Source organism: Artemia sp. Qi Xiang Cuo, chromosome 4 (assembly GCF_049724085.1).
Source record: "Artemia sp. Qi Xiang Cuo chromosome 4, ASM4972408v1, whole genome shotgun sequence".
Classification (NCBI taxonomy): Eukaryota; Metazoa; Arthropoda; class Branchiopoda; order Anostraca; family Artemiidae; genus Artemia; species Artemia sp. Qi Xiang Cuo.
The window spans coordinates 63,498,743-63,520,897 of NC_142797.1; the positions used below are offsets into that span (position 1 = coordinate 63,498,743).

Sequence of the window (22,155 nt, forward strand, 5' to 3'; positions counted from 1 at the left end):
GGACACTTCATAAACGAAGAAAATTGTTATCGGTTGGAACATAGATAATGAAAGAAATGTCTTCGTCTTTGAGCTGGTCAGTCAACCGCTGGACGAAAATTCCATAAATGTGGAAAATCTTTATTGACTGGAACATAGATAATGAAAGAAATGCCTTCGTCTTTGAACTAGTAAGTCAACTGCTGTACATACATTCTATAAACGTGGAAAATCGTTATTGACTGGAACATAGATAATGAAAGAAATTTCTTCGTCTTTGAACCGGTAAGTCAATCGCTGGACGGAAATTCTATAAACGTTAGGAATTGTTATCGGCTAGAACATAGGCAATCAAAGAAATTGCTTTGGCTTTGAGCCGGTAAACAGAATAAAGGCAGGGTTCACACGATTTGACCCTAGGTCTATGACTCGCTTTTATCTGAGAATATGCAAAATATTTTTGACACATTTTATTAGGAATTCGTGGTAATTGATGTAGAATATGGAGAACCATGATCTTTCTAACCCGGATAATTTATTATCAAAAAAAAGTTAGCTATAAAAACTTCGGTTGGAAGTTGAATTTCTTTCAGACGGAATAGTGAGCTACCGAATATAATTTTATGAACTGTATACAAAGTGAGTTTTGGTTGGTGATAATTTTGAATTTTTAGGCGCAATTAATAGATGATGATTATTGCCTTCTTCCGTAAAATATCCTCCTATAGGAATGACAGAAAATACGCTGACTTTACTTGTTGCTGAGTTTTGTATACGTTGTGGAGTTTACCCCATCAGAGCAAAGGTTAGCTCTCATGCCCTCACTAGTGAGTTAAAGTACCAAGGGCATAAAAATAAAAACAGTTTTTGCCCCTTGAGCCATCTTAGGTGTATTCATACCTGAAAACCCTGCTTTGCTTAGATCTTCTTCTTTTTGGTTGTTCCAAAATTATAAAGTTTTAGGGCAGTATCGAAACGAAAATAAATAAGCCGAACTCCGGCTTATTTATTTATTTTGTCGTTTTTACACAATACTTACTTCACTCACGTCTTTTCTTTCAACCCTCATTGTTCATCTAGGATGAGAGAGAAGAGAATACAAAATGTGCTATAATCCTGGTTTTGGCTTTTAAATTAATTAATTAATTAATTTAAAAGAAATTAATGAAGCCAATGATATCATTATTTTGACTTTTTGGTGCAATTCACAGCTCTAGGCCTGTCATAAAATCTTTTTTTTTTCCAGAGGAAACATATACCTTAAGGAACTTCAATTTTAGAATTCCTTAGTGATGTTGACTCGTGTTTGAAAGATAGCGTAAGACTTATTGACACCTTTCGTGACTACAAGAAAGTCTTAAAATCGAGCAACTTGAGGCTATAAAAACTAAAGGCTTTAAAGTACATTAAATAAATTAACTAAGCTTTTTAACACCTTTGTTTCAGCTTAAGATCTTTCGAAGGTTTTTTCATTTGAGAGTTTAATATAGCTCTTGTTGTTTAATTCTATTATTATTCTAATTTACTGTGCTTTTAGCTAATTTTAAACACCTAATTGGAATTTTAGGACAGTAGTTTTCTTTATTACCATTTGGGTAAAAACCAAATAGTTTTTACCCAATTTGGGTAAAAAAACAAAAAAACCTTAGAAACATATTAAAAATTTGTTTATATCCATTTTTCTACGTTTTTTCAAGTTTGAGAATTTTTTTCGGTTCAAATACGGTAGCCCCCCCCCCCCCCCCGTAGATACGGTTTCATATCTAGGGGCGAAAGTGTAACTCATTAGCTAAGTTTGTCAATGCGTTTTGTCTGCAACAATTGAATATTAACAATCTGTAGATTCCCAAAGATAATTACACTTTCAAGGGAAAGCTACGCCTTAAGCTGTATAGTACCGTATGTTTTTAAGGGTTTTTTGCTAATTTTTCACAAACGTTTTTCTTTTTAATTTGATGCTCGCTACTAGTAAAAACTGCATAACCGCACCAGAAGTTCTTTTTCTTTAAAAATTTGATTTCCGAGTTTTCAAATTTTTTTTAAATATGGATGGTCGTGTGAGTTGTTACCTAACCAACTTAAGCAATCAGAGGTACTTACATGTTATACCGACTACGACCAAGTTTGATCTGTATGATCGGTTTAAAGCGGGTTTTTCTGTGCGTACTCACAGATAATCTGCATAGCCTTAGTGAGAACTACTATGCAGGTATATTTTAATCAAATATTTAATATATGGGGTTGGTTAGGTTAGGTATTTAATATAATACGTCCCGGGCGGCCTGTTTTCGATAATTCTCTTTTGTAGTTTCAATAATTGTGTTACTAAAGTATTATATTTGCATCATATTTAGGTATGTTTCATCATGATTAACCTAACTTTACTTCTCTGAGTATGGTCGGGATAACACGTAAGTACCCAATCAGATTTAATTTTCATTGTCCTTGGTATATATTTTAAATAACGCTAAAGTATATTAATTAACGTCTCTTTTTTCTATATAATGTAAAAAATAATATATATGTTTTTTTTTTGTTTGTTTTTTTAATATTCAAGAAATTCATCATAGTATTCATTCGCAAAATATTTGATCAGGGATTTTGCATACATGCCTGAACAACTCGTATATCTCGTAGGTATTCAATCGACGTGTAAAACTTGTCTTTAGTAAGATTTAATCATATAAAAAAAGCTTCAGGGCCTCTAACTCAAAGAGCGCATAACATATTTTAACTCAAACTCGAAGAGTGTATAGCCATATAATTCAGCTTAACTCCAATTTTTACATCCATAAATAAATAAAAAATGTACGGTATACGAGAACAGTCTCACAGCCAAATTATTACTCTCCTGAAAATAATCACCATGTTCTGTTGGTTTTTGGCATGACGATGACAATATCTTATCACTTGTCACTGTCAATTTACCCAATTTGACAGTCTTATGAAACCTTTTCGTACTTATGACAATGTTAATGCTAATTAATATTACAAGTAAGCAGGTACCTATGTAGGGTGGTGGCCTTTTGGCTCGTTCACCCATCCTGGAATGCTTGTATATTTACAATGTTGTATATAATTTCTTACACCTCCCTTTAATTCGCTTTTGTTAGGTATTTGTTATACCATATCAAATCTATGTTCCTTTACTCCCGAAATTACTCCCCCTTACTCCCTTTACCTTTGAATTTAATTCATGTGCACTTGCCTGATTGTAAGTTGGCCTATGTATTTTCACCCTACATTTCTGTTTTTGAAGGACATATAATATACTTTAATAAAATATATTCAATTCGCCATGTTGTTCCGTTAGTTTGGGATAGTTTGCCAGAGGATTTGAGGAATGTTGGGGTTTTGCAGGAATTTCGTAAGTTGCTAAAGAACCATTGTCTTAATGTGTATATTTTGAATGGATTATTCTATGCCACTTAAGTTCTGTTTTTGAGGAGGGTTTAGTTGCAGCTGAATATGATAATAATTATTATAATTTTGTTGGTTATTGTTTGGAGGCTCGTTGGTTTTCGGGTCCGGTGAGTTGAGCTCTAATTATTTTTTTTTTATTTTTTATTTTTTTAGTTTTTTTTTTTTTTTTATTTTTTTATATATATATATATATATATATATTATTAGGAGAGTTTTCTCCCGCACAAGCATGCTTCAGGGAATCGATGATGTATATTTATTTTATTTTTTTTAAATAAACCCAGTGTTACATATTCATAAGTGCATGCGAATTCAGCTTTCAGACATGTATTTTTCTAGTCATAGCACGTTAGATAGATAAATATATAAATTCTTATTTGATCAACTTATATAACACATGCTATAAAACAATAAAATAATTCACCCCGCCCCCTGTGTCGAGATCGGTTCGTAAATGTTGAGTATAACGAACATAACATTTAACCTTTCAATTGAAAGAAAAGTAAATGATTAAATAATTTCAATAAAACGAAAAAAAAATTAAACAATCACTGGATAAGAAAAGAAACGCTGGGCAGTAATATTTTTTGCGAAAGGTAAATAAACAAAAAAGAATATCAAAGCTAAAAAATAATTGATAAAGCGTCGAAAATCCGAGTTTTATCGGATTGAAAGTTTGTTTGATTTGTCATATCTACAAATAATAATAATAAATACAGATTTGTGTGAAGGAAGTGATAAATTCTTGCAGTTCTTTGATAATGTCACCAATGCCTTCATTTTGTTGGTATAGTTTGCATGTAGACTTTTTACACCTTTTGAACATCTGGGCTTTTGTCAGTTTTCAATTAGGAGACGAGTTAAATCTTCAGTGCCAGGAATATTGGCACAAAAAGACCTTGCCACACGCCCCCTGTTAATTTTCAATCCTAGACAATGATCACCTTTCAACATAGAAAATTTCTGGAAGAATACCGCCGACAATTTCCTTGAAGAAAGAGTTTTATAAAGAAGTGGCAAAGGATTTGCGAACATTAGTCCCGTTTTTTTTTTCAATGTGCCAAGATCTTGCATTTTATTTTGTATAGAAAACGATTTAACCCTTTCGCTGCTCCGGACGTATATATTCGCCAAAACAAATTGATGCCCCGTACGCTCCGAGCGAGTATTTTCGCAGCTTGTTTCTTATATAGTTTACTGCTCAACACGACTATTTGCGCCTTGTACTATTTACGTTTAAGCATCTGCGAACGTATTCCAACTTGCAAAGTTGGAACAATGCGCAATAGAATCAGTATTTATATATTTCTACAGTTCACTGATCCATACGACTAATTTCGTCTAGTTTCGTACTAAAAGAAATTATAATTTTATGTAAGGTATTGTAAGCACAAATTTTTGAAATAATGATTATTTTTTTGTATTCGACTAACTATTCTTTATTTTACTCCCTTTACGAATATTCGTATTTAAAAAAAAAATTAAAAATATGATTGCTAATTGCTAAACAAGAACAAACTCGCCTCATCTAAATTGGTCGAATTGCTCTACACGGATAAATACGCAACAGTGAAATTATTGCGCATAGCGGGCACGAAATTTCAAAAAGCTAGGTGCAGTCAAAGGGTTAACGAAGATCTGAGGACTCTGATCTTACTTCTTATGGAGGGCTCCCATGGTGTCGATAAAGTTAATAAACCGTTTTCCTCGCTTAATTTTGTTGACTTTATTGCAAAAGGTTAAACTTTATTTAACTTTTTCAAGAAAGTCCTCAAAGTTCAACCAATAGCAGAAGACGCGTGAAAAATTTCAAATAAACAACATACAAATTAGTGTCTAAAAATATAATCGTGTATACTTGTTTAAATATTCTGCTTGGTAAAAGAAACAAAAAAATATTTTTATTTATTATTAAAAGAAAAAAAAATGCTTAAAAAGATGGTTTTCTCAGCTCCAGGTCTCACTATTTCAGTTACTTTTTATAAAAATTGCTGTAAAGTCAAATAGATGAAATGCTTGTGTGAGTGGGACAAACTTTATGGTTCGTACTTTAATGACAAACTTTATTAACCTAATTGACGCCGTTGGAGCCCCGCAATATTTTAAATATCTTTCTTCATTCTACTCTGGTCAGTAGTAGGACCACTGCCCACCCTAATGAATTATCACTATATCTAGTGATCTTTTATATTGCCTGAATAATAATAAAAAAATCATAAATCAGCACATAAATCACTATTCTTATTGAAGAAAATTACTAAATCAACCAGAAAATCCCTAAAATTTAGTGATTTTTTCTCACCGGGTGGCAATTCTGTTAAGGACTTGTTATCAAAGTTTATTCTTCAACAGTCTATTTGGCAGGGAACTGTAAGATTTTAGCACTTTTATGAAGCAAAAAACAATAATCCGTGAGCTGAAGATCTTAGCAGTTTGACGGAGCAAAAAACGATAATCTGAGTAGAAAGAAACAAAATCTTAGGTGTAAAATCTTAGCACTTTCATAAGTAAAAAAAGCCTTTTTTGATTTTTTTAATTAGTAAAATTTTCTATTTTACCATTACTATGTCTGTAAACCATCAATAAACCAAACATTATTTACGAAAGTAAGCTATTGCTGTTTTTGCATACTTGCAAAATTCTAAGCTTTAAAATTGAAAACATGAATTGGTAATTTTAGATACAGTAAATACATCTGATCAAAATTTTAAGATAGCCATTTTGTTGAAAAAATAGTCCAAAGGTCTGCAAGTTGCTCATTGTTAACATGTAACGTTTTTATAGAAGGGGTGGTCGTATGAACTTGGGAGGAGACTCGTTCGATTTAAAATAGAAGTTCTAGTTCCCTTTTTAAGAGTCAGAAGTGATCGGAGGGCAAACAAGCCACCCCACGCCCTTTTTTCCCCAAATGCATTCGACAAAATTTTGAGTTAGCCATTTTGTTCAAAACAGTTTTAAAGTCAAATAACTATGTTTCTGGGTTTGATACCCCCCCCCCCCCCCTCGCAGCCCCCTAGACAAGGGTTGTAAGTTATGCCAGTTGCTCATTGTCAACATATAAGATTTTTACGAAAGGAATGATCGAATAAACTTTGGAGGCGGCTCATTCTATTTGAAATCAGAAGTTCTAGTAGCCTTTTTAAGAGTCAAAAGCGATCAGACGGCAACCAGCCCCCTCCGCACGCCTCTCCCCCTCATACGCTTCAGGGTAAAATTTTGAGAATTTTAAACGCCATTTTGTTCAAACTAATTGAAAGGTAAAAAAGATGGGCCGCCAGGATTGACACACCTTGCCCCAGCCTCTGGGCAAGGCTAAAAGTTATGCAATTGGCCCATTGTTAACATAGGCTAAAAGAATTTTTATTGAAAAAGAAGACAAGTTTGAACCTGGGTCTCCAAAGAGGCTTGAGGTATTAAGATGAAACTTTAAGCAAATGCTGAGAGGAGTGCCAAAAACAATCAAAACACTATATGCTTACTCGGCACGAAAAGGGAATATCAGCAATATCTAAAGAACGACCGAAGGTGGTAAATTGAAAATTCGAAGATATGTTGAGGGGATGTTGAAGAGAGATTTTAGGGCAACCTGCCCCCTACCTGCTCTTTTAGGTGCCTCCTCTGCTCAACACTGATCGAAAAGTTGGAACTGTCATTTTGTTCGAACTAGTTAAGAAGTCTAATAGCTATACTTTACTTTCAGGGATGCCATGCCCCCATAACCCCTGGGCATGGATTGTAAATTATGTAATTTGTCCACTGTTTACGTGCGGGATTTATCATTAGAAAAAGGAGAAATATATTGTTCTGTGTGTTTCCGAAAAGGCTAAAGGCATTAAGGTGAAACTTCGGAGAATATTGAGGGGTATGTTATTCTAAATCAAAAGGCAATATGTAAGTAGTAAGTAAGACGGCACTAAACCCTTGAGGTCAAAACCGGCGGTGCTGATCTCCGTTTCGTAGCCCTTCAGCCAGGAAGTGCAATGGAGGGCTAGGGGCCAACCACCCTTTGCTTTCACACACCCCTCCTGCTTACCTTTCCTAAAATTCTCCAGGTACCCATTTAGAGCTGGATGGACTCTGGATGAGCTTACAAAGTCACAAAGGCAATATGTACATCCAGTTTATCAAAAAGAAGGAACTGCAATATTTTAAGAATGACTGAGGGTATTGAGTTGAAATGTTCAGGAAATGTTAAAAGAGGTATTGAAAAATGGTTGAAGGGTCGCCACCCCCCCCCCCTCCTCATGCCATTTAGTTGTCCTCCCTCCAAAAATATTCGACCAAAACTTTGAAATAGACATCTTGTTCAAAATAGTCAAAAGCTCAAATAACTATGCTTATGGGGATGACATACCCCCCCCCCATGGCTTCGGAGAGAGATACCGAACATAATAAACCACAATGTGTGCGTGCTGATTGTCAAAAGGACGTATCATCAATATCTAAGAAACAGCTGAGGGTATTAAGTTGAAAATTTCAGGGGGTTTTGAACAGCTATCGGAAGGTAACCAGCCCCCCTGGCTCTTTTTAGATGATCCTTCCCTTGTCACTGATTAAAAATTTTGAAAAAAGCAATTTCGTTCAAAACAGTCAAAAGGTCTAGTAACTATGCCACTGGGGAGACAATGCTCCCCACAGCCCCCGAGTAAGAATAGTAAATTATGCAACTTGCCCTTTTTACATGCGATTTGCCCTTTATTTGAAACTTTGGTAATCAAAAACGAACAGAAATTAATTAAGAAAAAACTTTTGGAAAAAAGATTTCAAAGAAAAGTAAAGAGCCATATTTATTTCGAGACCAGCAGAAATAAATTCCCATGATAACTCAAACTCAAAACAACCAGAATTTGAATAAACAATCAGAATAAAATCACTAGCAGAAACAAATTCCTATGTTAATTCAAACTCAAAACGACCATTACGAAATATTACCGTCTCGTACATTACCTATTACATATATAAATATATTATATATATATATATATATATATATATATATATATATATATATATATATATTAATTTTGTTAAATTAATTTTGAAACCAGTAGGAGTTAAATTGAATGTTCAAATGAAACTTAAACGAACAAAAGTCTCTACAAATAAGAGTTTGGCAACTGCCCCCTTCCCCTAACTTTAAAAGTCTAAAGGCTTCTGTGTCATTTGCGCTTTACTGAAAACGAATTATTATACAAGTATTTTCTTTTGTACTTAGAACATTGAAAATGAAAATAAAAATTACAGTCAAATAGAATCTTGCATTTTTGAGCTTTCAGCAATTAATGTCATTATACATCAAATTTCAGTTTCATTTTATTAGTTCTTTACAAGGACTGTTCAAAACACATATAGTTTTCAATAAAACACAAAAGACGTAGTACTTTTTATATACGTTAGTTTCCTATTTTTTAGAACTCTTGCTGGTCTGAAAGAACTAGTCTTCTGTGCTTCTTTTTAATCAAAAACATTATCCTCAAAGAAATTGATTTTCAAAGAACTTGGAGCAAGGGCAGCATAACGCGTACTATTTATTAGTAAGTGTTCGGTATTTTATCCAATTTTTTTCCCCTTCACAGGACAGGACGCATATCTCTCGGCCAAGCACGCAAGCAACCATTTATTTTAGAAGACTAAATTCAGGAAAAAATTAAAAAACACATGAATTATATAGAATATAGAGAAAAGTGTGGAAAAAACAGATTGAGATATTTTGAGGAGGGAGAAGAGTTAGGGGCCCTTGTCATTATGCACATGCTTGATCTCTGCCGAAGCTTCGCATAAGTGACAATGGAAAACATCCTTATTATTGTTAGGAAAATTTTAGCCGTCCTAGCCGAGTGGTTGGCACGCTAGGTTTGGAATCCTTTGTCCAGGGTAAGGGGATTGGATCCTGGTGAGACCAGTTATTTGGTTTTGGAAGGGGGCTAGTGGCGTGACTCTGTAAACTCAGTCAGATTCGACCCAGCTCTAAATGGATACCTAAAAAAATCTGGGGAAGGTAAGCAGGAAAAGTGTGCGAAAGCACAGGATGGCTGGCCCTCAAACCCCCATCACATCCTGGCTGAAGGGCCTTGAAACAGAGATCCGCACCACCGGTTTGGACTTAAGGGTCTAGTGCCGTATCCTTTATCCCTTTTGGTTAGAAAAAAATTAATGCATTATTTCAGAAACAGCGGTGCAGAGGGTACACAGTCCCAAAGCCCCCTCCCCTGTGTTCGTGCAAACAGCCGTGAGTTTTTTTTTTTATTTATTTGGATCATTAAATATATATATAACCCCTTAGATAAAGGCTTTAAAACCGGCTTCAAGATTGGTTTAATTTTTTAAATGCGAGGTACCAAAGGATGTCAATAAATCTAGGCTTCTATTTAAGATAGATATTTCCAATTAAAAAATCAATTAGCAAAGTAATTTAGACTAAATCTTAAACACCCGTGTTGAATCTTTTATTTTGATTAATGAGGCAATATATGTAGTCCATGCCTATGGAAAAAATCCTTAGCGCTGACAGAGCAATAAATTCTAAAAACCAGGAATTTTCCACTTTATCATCGAAAAAAGTTCCTTGATCCCCAGAGGAATGTGTGAATAACTATTATGAGTTCAGATTTTTTGGGGCGCAGGGGTCACATGATGAAAACATGAATAGGCGGAGGGGGGCTAGATATGGATGTTTGATAAATCAACGAATAACTTTTAAAAGTGAGATCATTGCATTTATCATTAGTAATACCAAATGAAGAGAACACCTTTATCCAAGTGCCTAAAAACGCAAAAATTTTTCGGCAAATGCTTTTTCACTTTTACTTCTTTTTTTTTATTAACAAATGAGTTTGGGACCTCCCCCCCCCCCCGAAAAAAACAACTATCATTACGCTTCCTTACAAAAAAATGTCTTACTCCTCCCCTTCACCACCCCCATTAAACAATTAATCAACCATCCTGAAACTAATATGTTCACAGGGAACTCGAATTAATCCCAGAATCATAATCTACAACTTCTCCCAATCCCCGACAGATACCGACAGTGCCCCAATCACAAAACATAATGAAATAAAATCTCTTTATAAAGCACAAGCATAAATTCACTCTATAATGAACCAATCCGTCTGCCTCTAGAATATTGATTAAAAAAACACCTCGTAAAGAAGTACGGAATTCCTCAAGGGTCTTCTTACTTTTTACTTCTGCTGAAAGTCGGTTCCAGGCTTCAGGGTCTATATGGAAAACTTAGATCTGGTAGTAATAGGAACAGGTGTTCCAACCAATTCAACATTTCTAGCCTCATAACTATGTTCCCTTTTCTTTGTCCAAAAACCATAGAGGTAACAAATTAGAAAAGAATTTCTACATTAACAAATTTACATAAATTTTAGCCAAACCAAAAAACAGTAGGATTTTGTTTTGGATATACCAAGATTTTACCGAACTTCAAGGCAAATCATTCGTCATAACTCTTACAGCTTTATTACAGAACAAACGGAGGTGGTATAAATGTCTAGTGAACGTCGACGACCAAACTATTGCACAATATAATAAACATGGATGAACAAGAGACAAAATACAACATTCTTATAACCGTTTTGGGAGAAAAATCCTTCAATTTTCAGAGAACTCCAACATATTTTACTATTTTTCTACCTATAAACGTGATGTGATCTTCGAAACTAAAGGCACTCATCAGCCATCTCATGACACCGAGATATTTCACTATACTTGTTCGTTTTATACTTCCATGTTTTAACCCAATTTCTTCAACCCAAGGACAGCAATTTGCACTTCTTCCATATAACATGAACATTTTTGTCTTATGATTAACAAGCAGTTTGTTCACTCGTATCCATCTTCCGCTTATCATTATCCCTTGTTTCATACTATTCTTTCAAATCAGATTCTGTTTTCTCGGCCGTTGTTAACTGATTATCATTAGCAAAACTTGGAAGTATTGCCCGTACCTGGGCCCCATTATACCCTAGTGTTGATAGCTGTTTGATACATCCATTAAGATCATTAATATATGCGAGAAATAATAGGGGATACAGCACATATCCTTGCGGCACACCGCATTTGACTAATCATGCACAGCACAATAGCGCTGCCTAAGTAAAGAGTTACAAGATTTCAATGTATTATTTTTTCTTTTCTCCAGGCCACATGTATGGTAGGAGTGATTGTAAAAATTTCGATGTGGCTAATCATACACAGCACAATAGCGCTGCCTAAGTAAAGAGTGATATGATTTCATATGTATTATTTTTTCTTTTCTCCAGGCCACTTGTATGGTAGGAGGGATTGTAGAAACATTGTATGGTAGGAGGGATAGTAGAATTAGCCCCTCGATGGGGCTAATTCGATTAGAAATTCAAACTTGCAGTGCCCTTTTCAAGAATTAAAAGTTATTAGAGGGCAACCAGTCTTCCCGCTCCCCCCAACGTTTTGTTTAGTTACCATCCCTCAACTCCCAAAGACATCTGATCAGGAATCTGCTACAACCATTTTGTTCAAAACAGTTGAAAGGTCCAATAACAATGGCTCACAGGATGAAATGGCTCCCAAAGCCCTTGGGGCCCAGGCTATATATTTTGAAAGTAGTTCATTGTTTACATATAGTTGTTTTGTTTTACTGGAAAGGGAGGCATATTTGATCCTGTGTGTCCGAAAATACTAAGGGTTATAAGGTGAAGCTTTCAGGACATAGTGTCAAAAGACACTATGCGCATTTAGGTTTTCGGAAGAGCGTCTCTGCAATATCTAAGGAACGGCTAAGGGTGCTACGTTAAAACTTTCAAAGCATGTTGTTGGGGATGTTGAATTAAATCAAAAGATAGTGTGTGCTTCAAGGTTGTCACAAGGGCGGATCTGAAATATCTCAGTAATGACTTAGTGTATTAGGTTGAAACTTTCAGGGCATTTTGAAATAAATCAAGACACTAAGTCCATCAAGTTTGTCAAAAGGGCAAATCTGCAGTGTCTCAAGAACGACTAAAGTTATAACTTTTTAGGGAATGATGAGGAGAATATATCAAAAGTTACTAAGGGCATCCAGGCTGTCAAAAAGGCGCATCTGCAATAGTTCAGGAAGGGCTAAGGGTATTGCAAAGGAACTCTCAGGAGATGTTGTGAGGATGTTGAACTAAATCAAAAGACACTATATGGATTTTGGTTTTCAAAAGGATATACCTGCAATATCTTAGGAAAAGCTAAGGGTAATAAGTTGAAACTGCACGGTATGTTGAGTGGAGGTGGGAGATGTTGAACCAAATCCAGACACTATGCGCATCCAGGTTGACAAAAGGGCTCATCTGCAATATCTTAGAAACTGCTAAGGGTATCAGAAAGAAACTTTCAAAGAATGTTGGGGGAGATGTTCAACTAAATCAAAATACATTATCTGCATTCAGTTTGACAAATGAGCATATCTGCAATGTCACTAGAACGGCTAAGTGCATTAAATTGAAACCTTCAGGAATGTTGAGTTAAATCAAAAGACGCTGTATGCATCCAGGTTGTCGAAACGCCAAGGGCATTAAGTTGAAACTTTCAAGTGGAATATTGAGTGGGGAGGGGGGGGGGGGCTGAAATAAACAAAAAAAATTATTAGTATCCAGGTTGTCGAAAGGACGTATCTGCAATATCTCACGGCTAAGGTCATCAAGCTGAAACTATCAGGGAGTGTTGAGAGGCAGATTGATTTAAATCAAAAGACAATATGCACATCCAGGCTTTCAAAAGGGCAAGTCTTCAATATCCCAAGAACAGCTATGGGTATTGCGTTGAAACTTTCAGTGAATATTGAAGGGAATCCTGAACTTAATGAAGAAAACGGTACGTGCATCCAGGTGGTCAAGAGAGTGTATTTACAATATCTCTTCTACGGCTAAAGGTAAAAATTAACGGCTTGAGGGATCCAGCTGAATATTTGAGAAATATTATACGGGAGATCAGGAAGATTTAAGATTTTAACTTTAGGGAACCAAGAGGAGCTTATCAAGGACAATAAGTGTATGTGGAGCTTAAAGGACAAGTAAAATGTGGTTGTATTATTGCGAAATATTTTTTTTCTATGTTGATCTGCTTAAAATGCCAGGTCATAAAGATGCCTCAATTAAAGTCTCGGGAATAAGGAAACTTCAAACGGAAACAAATCTGGTTGTATTGGATCTTTAAAATTATTTTTACGACAAGAAATTTCAACTTTCTTTATTAAATGAGATAAAATGCATTTATGCAAAGAAACAAAACAAGATATAACTCAATGAGATTCTTAAAAGAAATGGTCGACCAATATTCACCTATATTCAAGGTTGTATCACGATGAAGGTTAGGATAGTTTCAGTCCTATATAAGGCCAAAATTTATGTAGGCTTTCAATCTATTTATTTGAAAAATATTCCAGTTACCTATCCATCCTAAGTTCTATAGTAAAACAAATAAAAATTGTTGCACAATTTTGTCCGAAATATAAATAGCAAACCAAAACCTTACTTCTTAAGCAGAAAAACCAAAAAAAAACTTTCCTTTGATTAGCCGGTAAAACCAAAGCTTCAATTAAGACAAACAAAATTAATTAAAAAAAAAATATTAATTTAAAAAAAAAATTAATTAAAAAAAAAAGTTATTCAAAGAAGAGTAGGGACCTATACAAGTAAACCAAACCAGAGCAGAAATAAAGACAAGCAACAATTTCTATTTAAAGCTAAAAAAATCACTACTAATGAATAAATAAGACCCCAAACGAACAGAAATTACAGCGAATAAGTAAACTTAAAATGAATAGAAATTGCCATAAACAAGAGCAGTACTAACACCCCCTAAGGCTTCTAAAGGCCAGCGCGCCATTTGCGCTTTAGTGAAAACAAAATATATTTTAAATGTTTTCTTTTTTGTAGCGTTAATAAATCGAAAATTGCTTAAATTTGCAGAAATGAATATCATTACATATTAAACAGTTAGTCTACTTTCATTGTTTCTTTTCAGTAATCTTGTTATTGTGGTGGTTTTTTTTATGTTGTAACAAATAAAAACAAACTGCTAAAAAATGTTTTTGAAAGTGTTTCAGGCTTCAAGATTGTGGCAAACTTTTAAAACTTAGTTCTGGTAAAGTAATTGGTAACATTTGGAACAATAACCTATTGTTTCCAACATTGCCAATTTATATTTCTAAAAGCTTCATCCAGCCGTCGATTCTTTAGACATTAAAATAGAGTGGATACAACGAGAAAACGTTCAGAAAAACTTGCGTTATAGTAAAAAAACGTAAACCCTTTTCTAAAAAAAGTAATTTTACTACAAAAAAAGCACTGCTCCAAATGCAGCTCGTTTTTGGTAAAGCGCAAACCCCACTAGTTTGAGGGGTGTCAGTTCCACTCTTATTTGCGATAATGTTAGTACGTTTTAAATTTGAATCTTTATATAAGTTAACTCGCTAATTCAGCAGATTTTTTCATGATGACTGGCATCATCGAATGTGCAATAAACTGATTCTCTGCTTCTCTCAAATGTCAATTCGTGAGTGCGAGAAAATTTTTATTTTAATCTTTATTTCTATCCTTCATTGAAACCTTCATTGCCTCTCTTTCCTTTCATTGAAAGGTTGAGATTTTTTTTGTAACTTGCTGAATTTCCATACAAGTCAACCATTTCTATTTTCTCGATAATACCTCCCCCTCCCCCTCCAAAAAAAAAATGTCAGTGCCTCTCGAAAAGGTTCTTGTATACATGACTGATATTCACCATCCGATCGTTTTTACCAGGAAAAAAAGACAGACGTTTTTAGACTACTAAATCTCACTGCCAAAGGCTAATGCATATGATTGCTAATTGCTAATGAAAGATATTAGCATTATTTTTATGAAGAAGACAAATTTTAATGTACATATAAACTATATGTACACCTAAACTTTATGTTGTTTTGTATATTTTTTTGTCTTTCTTTAAAAAATATACTTTCAGGATATACATAGTCAAAAATACCTTGTTTTGTATTTTCGTTGAAAAAAAAAATCGAAAAAACAGGAAAATCCCCCCTCCTCTGTATTTGTGTAAATTGACACCCCTTTTTGTTTTACGATCCTTATCCTATTCAATTTCATTTGTTGTTGCATTTACTTACTTTTTTTTTTACTTTTTCCTAAAGTTTTTACATATTTATAAGCTAACAAAAAAACTTATGACTGAAGTATATTTGTTATCGTTGCATTTATTTTTCGCTGACATATTTGACTTTTGTCAATAGTTTCCTTCATATCAATTCATGTTGTACATTGCCAGGTTAAGCCCAAATGCGTTCCTTTACATTTTTAACGTATTAAATTTGATTACTTATTCCTTTTACATACTCGAAAATCTGTTAGCTTTCTTACAAGCACAAGATACATATTTATGAGGCCAATATTATTCAATGGCGTCAATCATTATGTTTTTTTTTTTTTTTTTTTTTTTTTTTTTTTTTTTTTTTCGTATTTAAGTCAATGAAGCATGGGTCTGATACTTACAAGATCTGGTTCCCGAGCATAGCTGGAACCAAGAGCTGCGCCTAAGATATTGATTTGATGGGAGGGGGGGTCAAGTACATAACTGCGTGGTCTTTTAGCAAGTAAATAACTCAAGAAGTATATTTTACATACCGTCTGATATTTCAAGGGCTTCCCACCTGAGCCCTCCCCCCAAATATGATCTTACTGAAACTCAAAATTGTTCGATACATTTATGAATTAAGATATTAGTTTCTGCCTTCCTGGATGTTATAATCAAACAGTTCGTGGTAACGAACTGTAAGTAAGGAGCGAATCGGCTCAATAGTAACCGAAACTCTAAGAAACGGGGTCTTGATACCAATAGATACATCAAAAGAATCAGATTTTAATGCTGATTTCAAATATATAAGTTTCATTTAGTTTAGTCCTACCTATCAAAAGTTACGCGCCTGAAAAAATTTGGCTGATTTTCGAAAAAAAGGAGAAAGATCCCCTAAAAGTTATAGAACCTTAATGAAAATCACACCATCAGATTCAGCGTATCAGAGAATCCTACTGTACATGTTTCAAGCTCCTATTTACAAAAATGTGGAATTTTGTTATTTTTGCCGGAAGAAAGATCACGGATGCGTGTTTGTTTGTTTTTTTTTTTTTTTTTTTTTTTTTTCAATGGTGATCGTATCGACCCAGTTGTCCTAGAATATCGTGGGAGGGCTCATTGGAACGGCAACTAAAAGTTCTAGTGCCCTTTTTAAGTGACCAAAAAAATGGAGGGCACCTAGGCCCCCGCCCACGCTCATTTTTTCCCAACGTCACCCGATCAAAATTTTGAGATAGCTATTTTGTTTAGCATGGTCGAAAATATGATAACTATGTCTTTTAAGTTGACTCAATCCCGACGTTTACAGACGTTTTCAGGGGGGATTTCTTCTGGTAGTAGGAGGATGGATGGGTCGGGGGTTATGTGGGAGGATCTTTACATGGAGGAAGTTTTCACGTGGGAAGCGAAATTGCTATGAAGGGGCGCCGGATTTCCCAGCATTATTTAAAAAAAAGATCAGAAATTAAATTGAAAAAAAAGTTTTTTTACTGAAAGTAAGGAGCAACATCAAAACTTAAAACGAACAGAACATATTACGTATATGATTGGGTTCGCCTCCTAGTCAATACTTCGCTCTTTAAGCCAAAGATTTTTTAATATTTTCATAAAAGCTATTTATTCTAATTAACGGCCTTCGTGATTAAAGGGTCATTTTTAAAGAATTGGAACAAAATTTGAACTTTAGCGTAAAGACCGAGGTATTGACTAGGAGGTGAACCCCCTAATAGACGTATTAAAAGTAAATAAATGTAGAAGTTCATTACGTAAATTAATTCGTTAGTTAATTATATTTATTACTAACAAATATGTTCGTAGTTAAAATTAAACAACCTTCGAGAAAGCCATTTAGCCAAATAAAAGCAAAACCAATATGCGATTTAGGTGTTGATTTTTCTTATACTGTGAACCAAAATCAAAACCTGCATTAATTCAAAAATTTTCAAAAATTTAATAAAAGAAAACAAGTTTTTTTTTTTTACTGAAAGCTTTTTTAATTGAACGCTCTTTACGCTAAAGTTTGACTTTCCTTCCCACAACTCTATTTTTGCAAACAATAAAAAACTTTAGCGTAAAGAGCGAGGTGTTGAGGAGGGACGTCCCTTTCATATATGGAATAATTTCTCTTCGTTTTAAGTTTTAACGTCGCTCCTTACTTTCAGTTAAAAAAAACTTGTTTTTTTATTTAATACGCGTAAGAGTGCACTGAAAAATTATGATTTTGTTTCACAGCAAACAAATTCACTTGGCTTTCCTTTGATTTAGGCCTACTGGTTTCAGCTATTAGATAAGGTCTTTTAGCTCATCATTTTAAATTCAATTTGCATTTTCATATAAAATTATATTGTAAATTATTAATTATTATAATTATTATAAAATAATTATTTGTAAGTGTCCGTAATACCCAGCCAATTACTAATTTGGAAAAATCACATGATATTGTGGGATGGGTAACTGAAGCGATTGTTTTTACAAAGTACTTTTAAGTAAGTTTTATGGTGCTTACAGGAGGGTTTAATTTTTTTTTAATGCCTGAAGCCCGAAGATAAACAAGTGTTTCTCATTATAGAGATTGTATACTGTCAGTAGGTTTCATTAAAAGGTTATGAACTTTATGTGTAGTTTGGTAAGTATACCTGTTCTTTTTTTCACTACCAGGAGATTGCCTTTAAACCTTCAAGATTTTTTTTTTGGGGGGGAGGGACTGAGAATCTTCTGTTGTAGACAAGGGACAAAATGATTTTTCTTCAGTCCTCAGCAAAAAAAAAAAAATACGTTCTATTGTTTTTCTTTTTTATATTTGTCGTCGGATAGGCTCTTTGGTGAGCAGGAAGTAGTTAATGATTATTAATACTCATTATTATTATTGCTGTGGGTGGAGTCATAAAACTGAGTTGAAGTTCAGGCCACAAAGACCCGTTACCCAACCCCCCCCCACTCCAAAAAAGGAGAAAATAGCGCTTGCCTATATCTCGTTGTCCCCGCTGTAGAAGAGCCCTCCTTGGTGTCGAAGGTTTCAACCACTGTTTTTCCCCATCCTTAAAAACTGCAGACCGGCTTGGTCAGGCTACCCTCATCCCTCAGCCACGTTGAGCCGCCATTCGCAATTCATCAGCGGCAGGACATTTAATCCTAATAGCTGTACTAGCAAGACAACTTCATTTTCCCACTTCGGATTGCTTTGCAATGAATCTTTTTTCCCCTCCCCAGGTATGGTTTTGGCAGCAAATACTGGCTTCAATCCATCCGATTTTGGCTGTATATTTCTTTAAAATACCCTTTTTTCTGTTCAGACACCTTGCAGGGTGGACGGTGACTGGCATCAGCAGTAGTAGACCACTATTTGTGCCTACTATTCACAGAGGACTGCGAAAAATTTGTCAGCACTAACTCTGATTAACTGTCATCAACTTTAAAAATGCGCTCTAATGCTTTTATCAAGGCAAAAAATTTTCAATTTTAATTATACAAATTTTCCATGAAAGTTTTTTTTTCTGTTTTGAGTTTTCAGTTTTGACATTTCATTTGATTTTCTATGTTTGGAGAATGACCATCGCCTTCATCGCAATTTGCTCAAATTTTTGCTTACGTTTTACATTACCATGCAAAATATGAATGCCTTCTTCTATATTTTCAGCCTATTATATTTCACTGCAGATTGCTTTTACGTAGATTGAGAATTCTTAAATGACAATGAATATGTATGAACAGATAACATTGTTTCATGATTGAAGTCTTTGTATTTTCATTTTTATTTCAGAACATATTTGAAGAGATGAAAGGAACAATTACTAAGTATGAAGAGGAGTTGAAAACCGTCTGCCTTCAAAGGTTTGTTTTCTTTCTCGCATTGGGTCGCATTGGGTTGGGGTCACACTGAAATTTACACTATTCGTCGTCGAACTTGAGTTTGGTGTTCTGCTGGGTTGTAACAGAAGTTAGCTTCCGCTTCGGCAACCGGATTTCATGACATCTAATGAAAAAGTCGTGTGTATGTTTGATTCATATCATTTGGAGTTTGATTTTCTGTCCGGTAAAATTTTGTTTAAAATAAACTAAATCTTCATGTTTGAAAGATAAGCTATAACGTATAATACTGAAAGAATGCACTATCGATATTCCGTTTAAATAAATATTCAGAGGAGCCTTTGAAAAAAAACCTTTCTAGATTGATTTTTTACGGTTTCACTTTCAGCCAGATGTACCAGCTGGAATTCACGTATCGATATCGCTTGGTCGTTGTCGCTTGACAAAATTTGCTACCATCTCTAAAAACCTATTATTGTCCTCAGTTCATTTCCTTTGTTACGAAAAGGCTCAAAATAACCCCTACTGTTGACTGTCAAAGTGGACTGCTAGAAATATTTGCGGTTCAAGTAGAAATACAAATTAATAGACATATCGTTTTCGTTTCAGTTTTTTTTTAATTGCAGATCTCCTCCACACATTTCCTATCCACATTTTCATCCCAATGTATTGTTATTTGTTTATTTCCAAGACAATTTAGAATACGATCCGTGAGCAAGTTTGCTGCTCTGCTTTCGCAGGAATCACATCCTATCGTTCTATCAAACTACTTATAAGGGAATTTGTGCTGAAGTTTGCTGGGCAAGAAATGAAAGAAAATATCTGGAGGACGAAGTTTGAGAAATTGATTTGAAATGTCAGGTGTTGTAGTCCTACGTGTGTAGAACGGTTGAAACTTTGTTTTACGAAAGAATGTGAGCTGTTGAACGCAGATGTTTATGATATGGATAAATTTGTCTCACCAGGGTTTGATCCGATTAGACCTGAAAAAATAAGGTTATGATGAGTCATTGGTTTGATTAGATGTTTTAGAAGTACCAGGGGACTGAGCTTCGCTCAGTGAGAAGAAAGACAAGTTTTTTGTCTCTTTCGCAAAACAAATTTAATATTATTTAATTTTAGTCGGTGTATGAAATATAACTATCAGGGTATTGGAGCTCCGGGTGTTTTTGGCGTCATTCACGTGAAAAATGTTTTTAAAAAATTAGTTTTCCCCTCCAAAAGCCTTCGTTTAACAATGCGCTGTGAATGATGATTATTCGTGAAAAGATGTTGCCCCTAAATTAACATTCAGGCGGGTGTGGATCTGAAATGTCAGAACTTAATTTTAGAGAAATCATTTCCTATGGCTTTCAAGGGGATTCTTTAAGATAATCTTTTTTATTGGAAAGTCCCGCACGGACGGGGTTCTTCTTGCCCCTGGAAAGAAGAACACCTTGAAAAGTGCAAAATCAAGAAAATGATAAATACTCCTATCATGTCAATGTGATATTTTATGTTAAACTAAAAATAGTTGTTACACTTAAAAACTTTATGCTGAATATTTCGGCAATAATATTCTTCGGAATGAGATAGATTTGAGATTAAATTCAATCTATATTCCCCCCCCCACCTTTTTATCTCTTTATCTGAAGGGTTCACTGAAACTTAGAAACTTGCTCATGAAAAAACTGTACTTTTGCAGCCTTCAGACAACAAAACTCAGAGAAATATCTAGCTCCTTAATAGCTGATTCAAATTATACACCATAGTTACGTTTCATAATTTTATGAAGACTGAAATGAATCAGTTCGGTTAAAAAAGCCTTAGAATGATCTTTTATATTAACTGCTTGTTTTGCGTAGACTAGGTGCATTTTTAGGAACGATTATGCTATCGGACGGCATTATGACCCCTGTAACTGGGAAGTTCGCTGTATATTCTGTCGAGGGTTCTAAGTTTATTGACTATTTCAGAATTTTTTTTTTGATGGTATTTTGGCCCTCTTTGGGCCGAAATTGTTGTCGCACACCACAAAATGACAGAAAACGTCTTTGCTGTTGCTTGAAAATCTCTGAAAATGCTTTGCAATCTCTTTTGTTGCCTGAAAAAAGCCCACTGCAACTGTCCGTTTCCGTTTGAACGAGTCCTCTCCCATTAATCTGGGACCACTGGTTTGGTACGAACGCCCTCAGAAAAAAAAAGCGAAATCATCTTTCACGGAAAAAATGTAAAATTTGATTTTCTCGTAGACAGGGGGTTGAAACTTCTGCAGTATGGCTCTCTTATATGCTGAATTTAATGCTATAATTTTAATAGAGATCGGTCACATTTTTGGGGTGTTTCACCCCTTTTTCGGGAATTAGGCGAATTTCCTCAGGCTCGTCTTTTGCAGGGTAATTTTAAATTAATATATCTTATAAACTTAAAATTACTGTTAAACAGATTTGATGTATATATTACGTATCATCAAAACTCCTTTTTCTTAGAGTTTCGGTGACTGTTAGCACAAGTCGCTCCTTACCTGCAGTTCTTTACCACGTGCTGTTAGATACTCATAACACCAGAAAGTGTGTTTCTGTAAGATTAGGTCTCTTCGGGTCATAGTCAATGAAAGCTTTCTGGTGGGTCTATAAAAAGACAACAGGGCATTAGGGTCTTTCGTTGTCAATAATCTTCGGAAATATTCTTAAATACGCAACTTTTTCAAAGTTATTTTTTAACCATCGATGTACAATGATCCGAATTCTAGGGGGGGGGGAAGAGGTTTGTTGGTCAAATTTCAGAATGGGGAATCCCTCCACGTCTGTACGCAGCTATGTTTCGGATACTTGTATCCTAAGGTGTACACAGGTACGATCCCTAGTGTGTGTATGCGGGAGGGAGGAAGTA

General features: G+C 34.7%; 1 protein-coding gene across 2 annotated transcripts in view; it reads left to right on the top strand.

The window, feature by feature from the left end:
• The window catches only part of Klp61F (Kinesin-like protein at 61F), a 206,626-nt gene that overhangs the window by 121,263 nt on the left and 63,208 nt on the right, over positions 1 to 22,155 (top strand). For both annotated transcript variants that reach the window (XM_089088482.1, XM_089088483.1), the window contains exon 9: positions 19,238 to 19,308. In XM_089088482.1, coding sequence (XP_088944608.1) covers positions 19,238 to 19,308 — 71 coding nt within the window. The remainder of the gene's footprint in view (positions 1 to 19,237; positions 19,309 to 22,155) is intronic.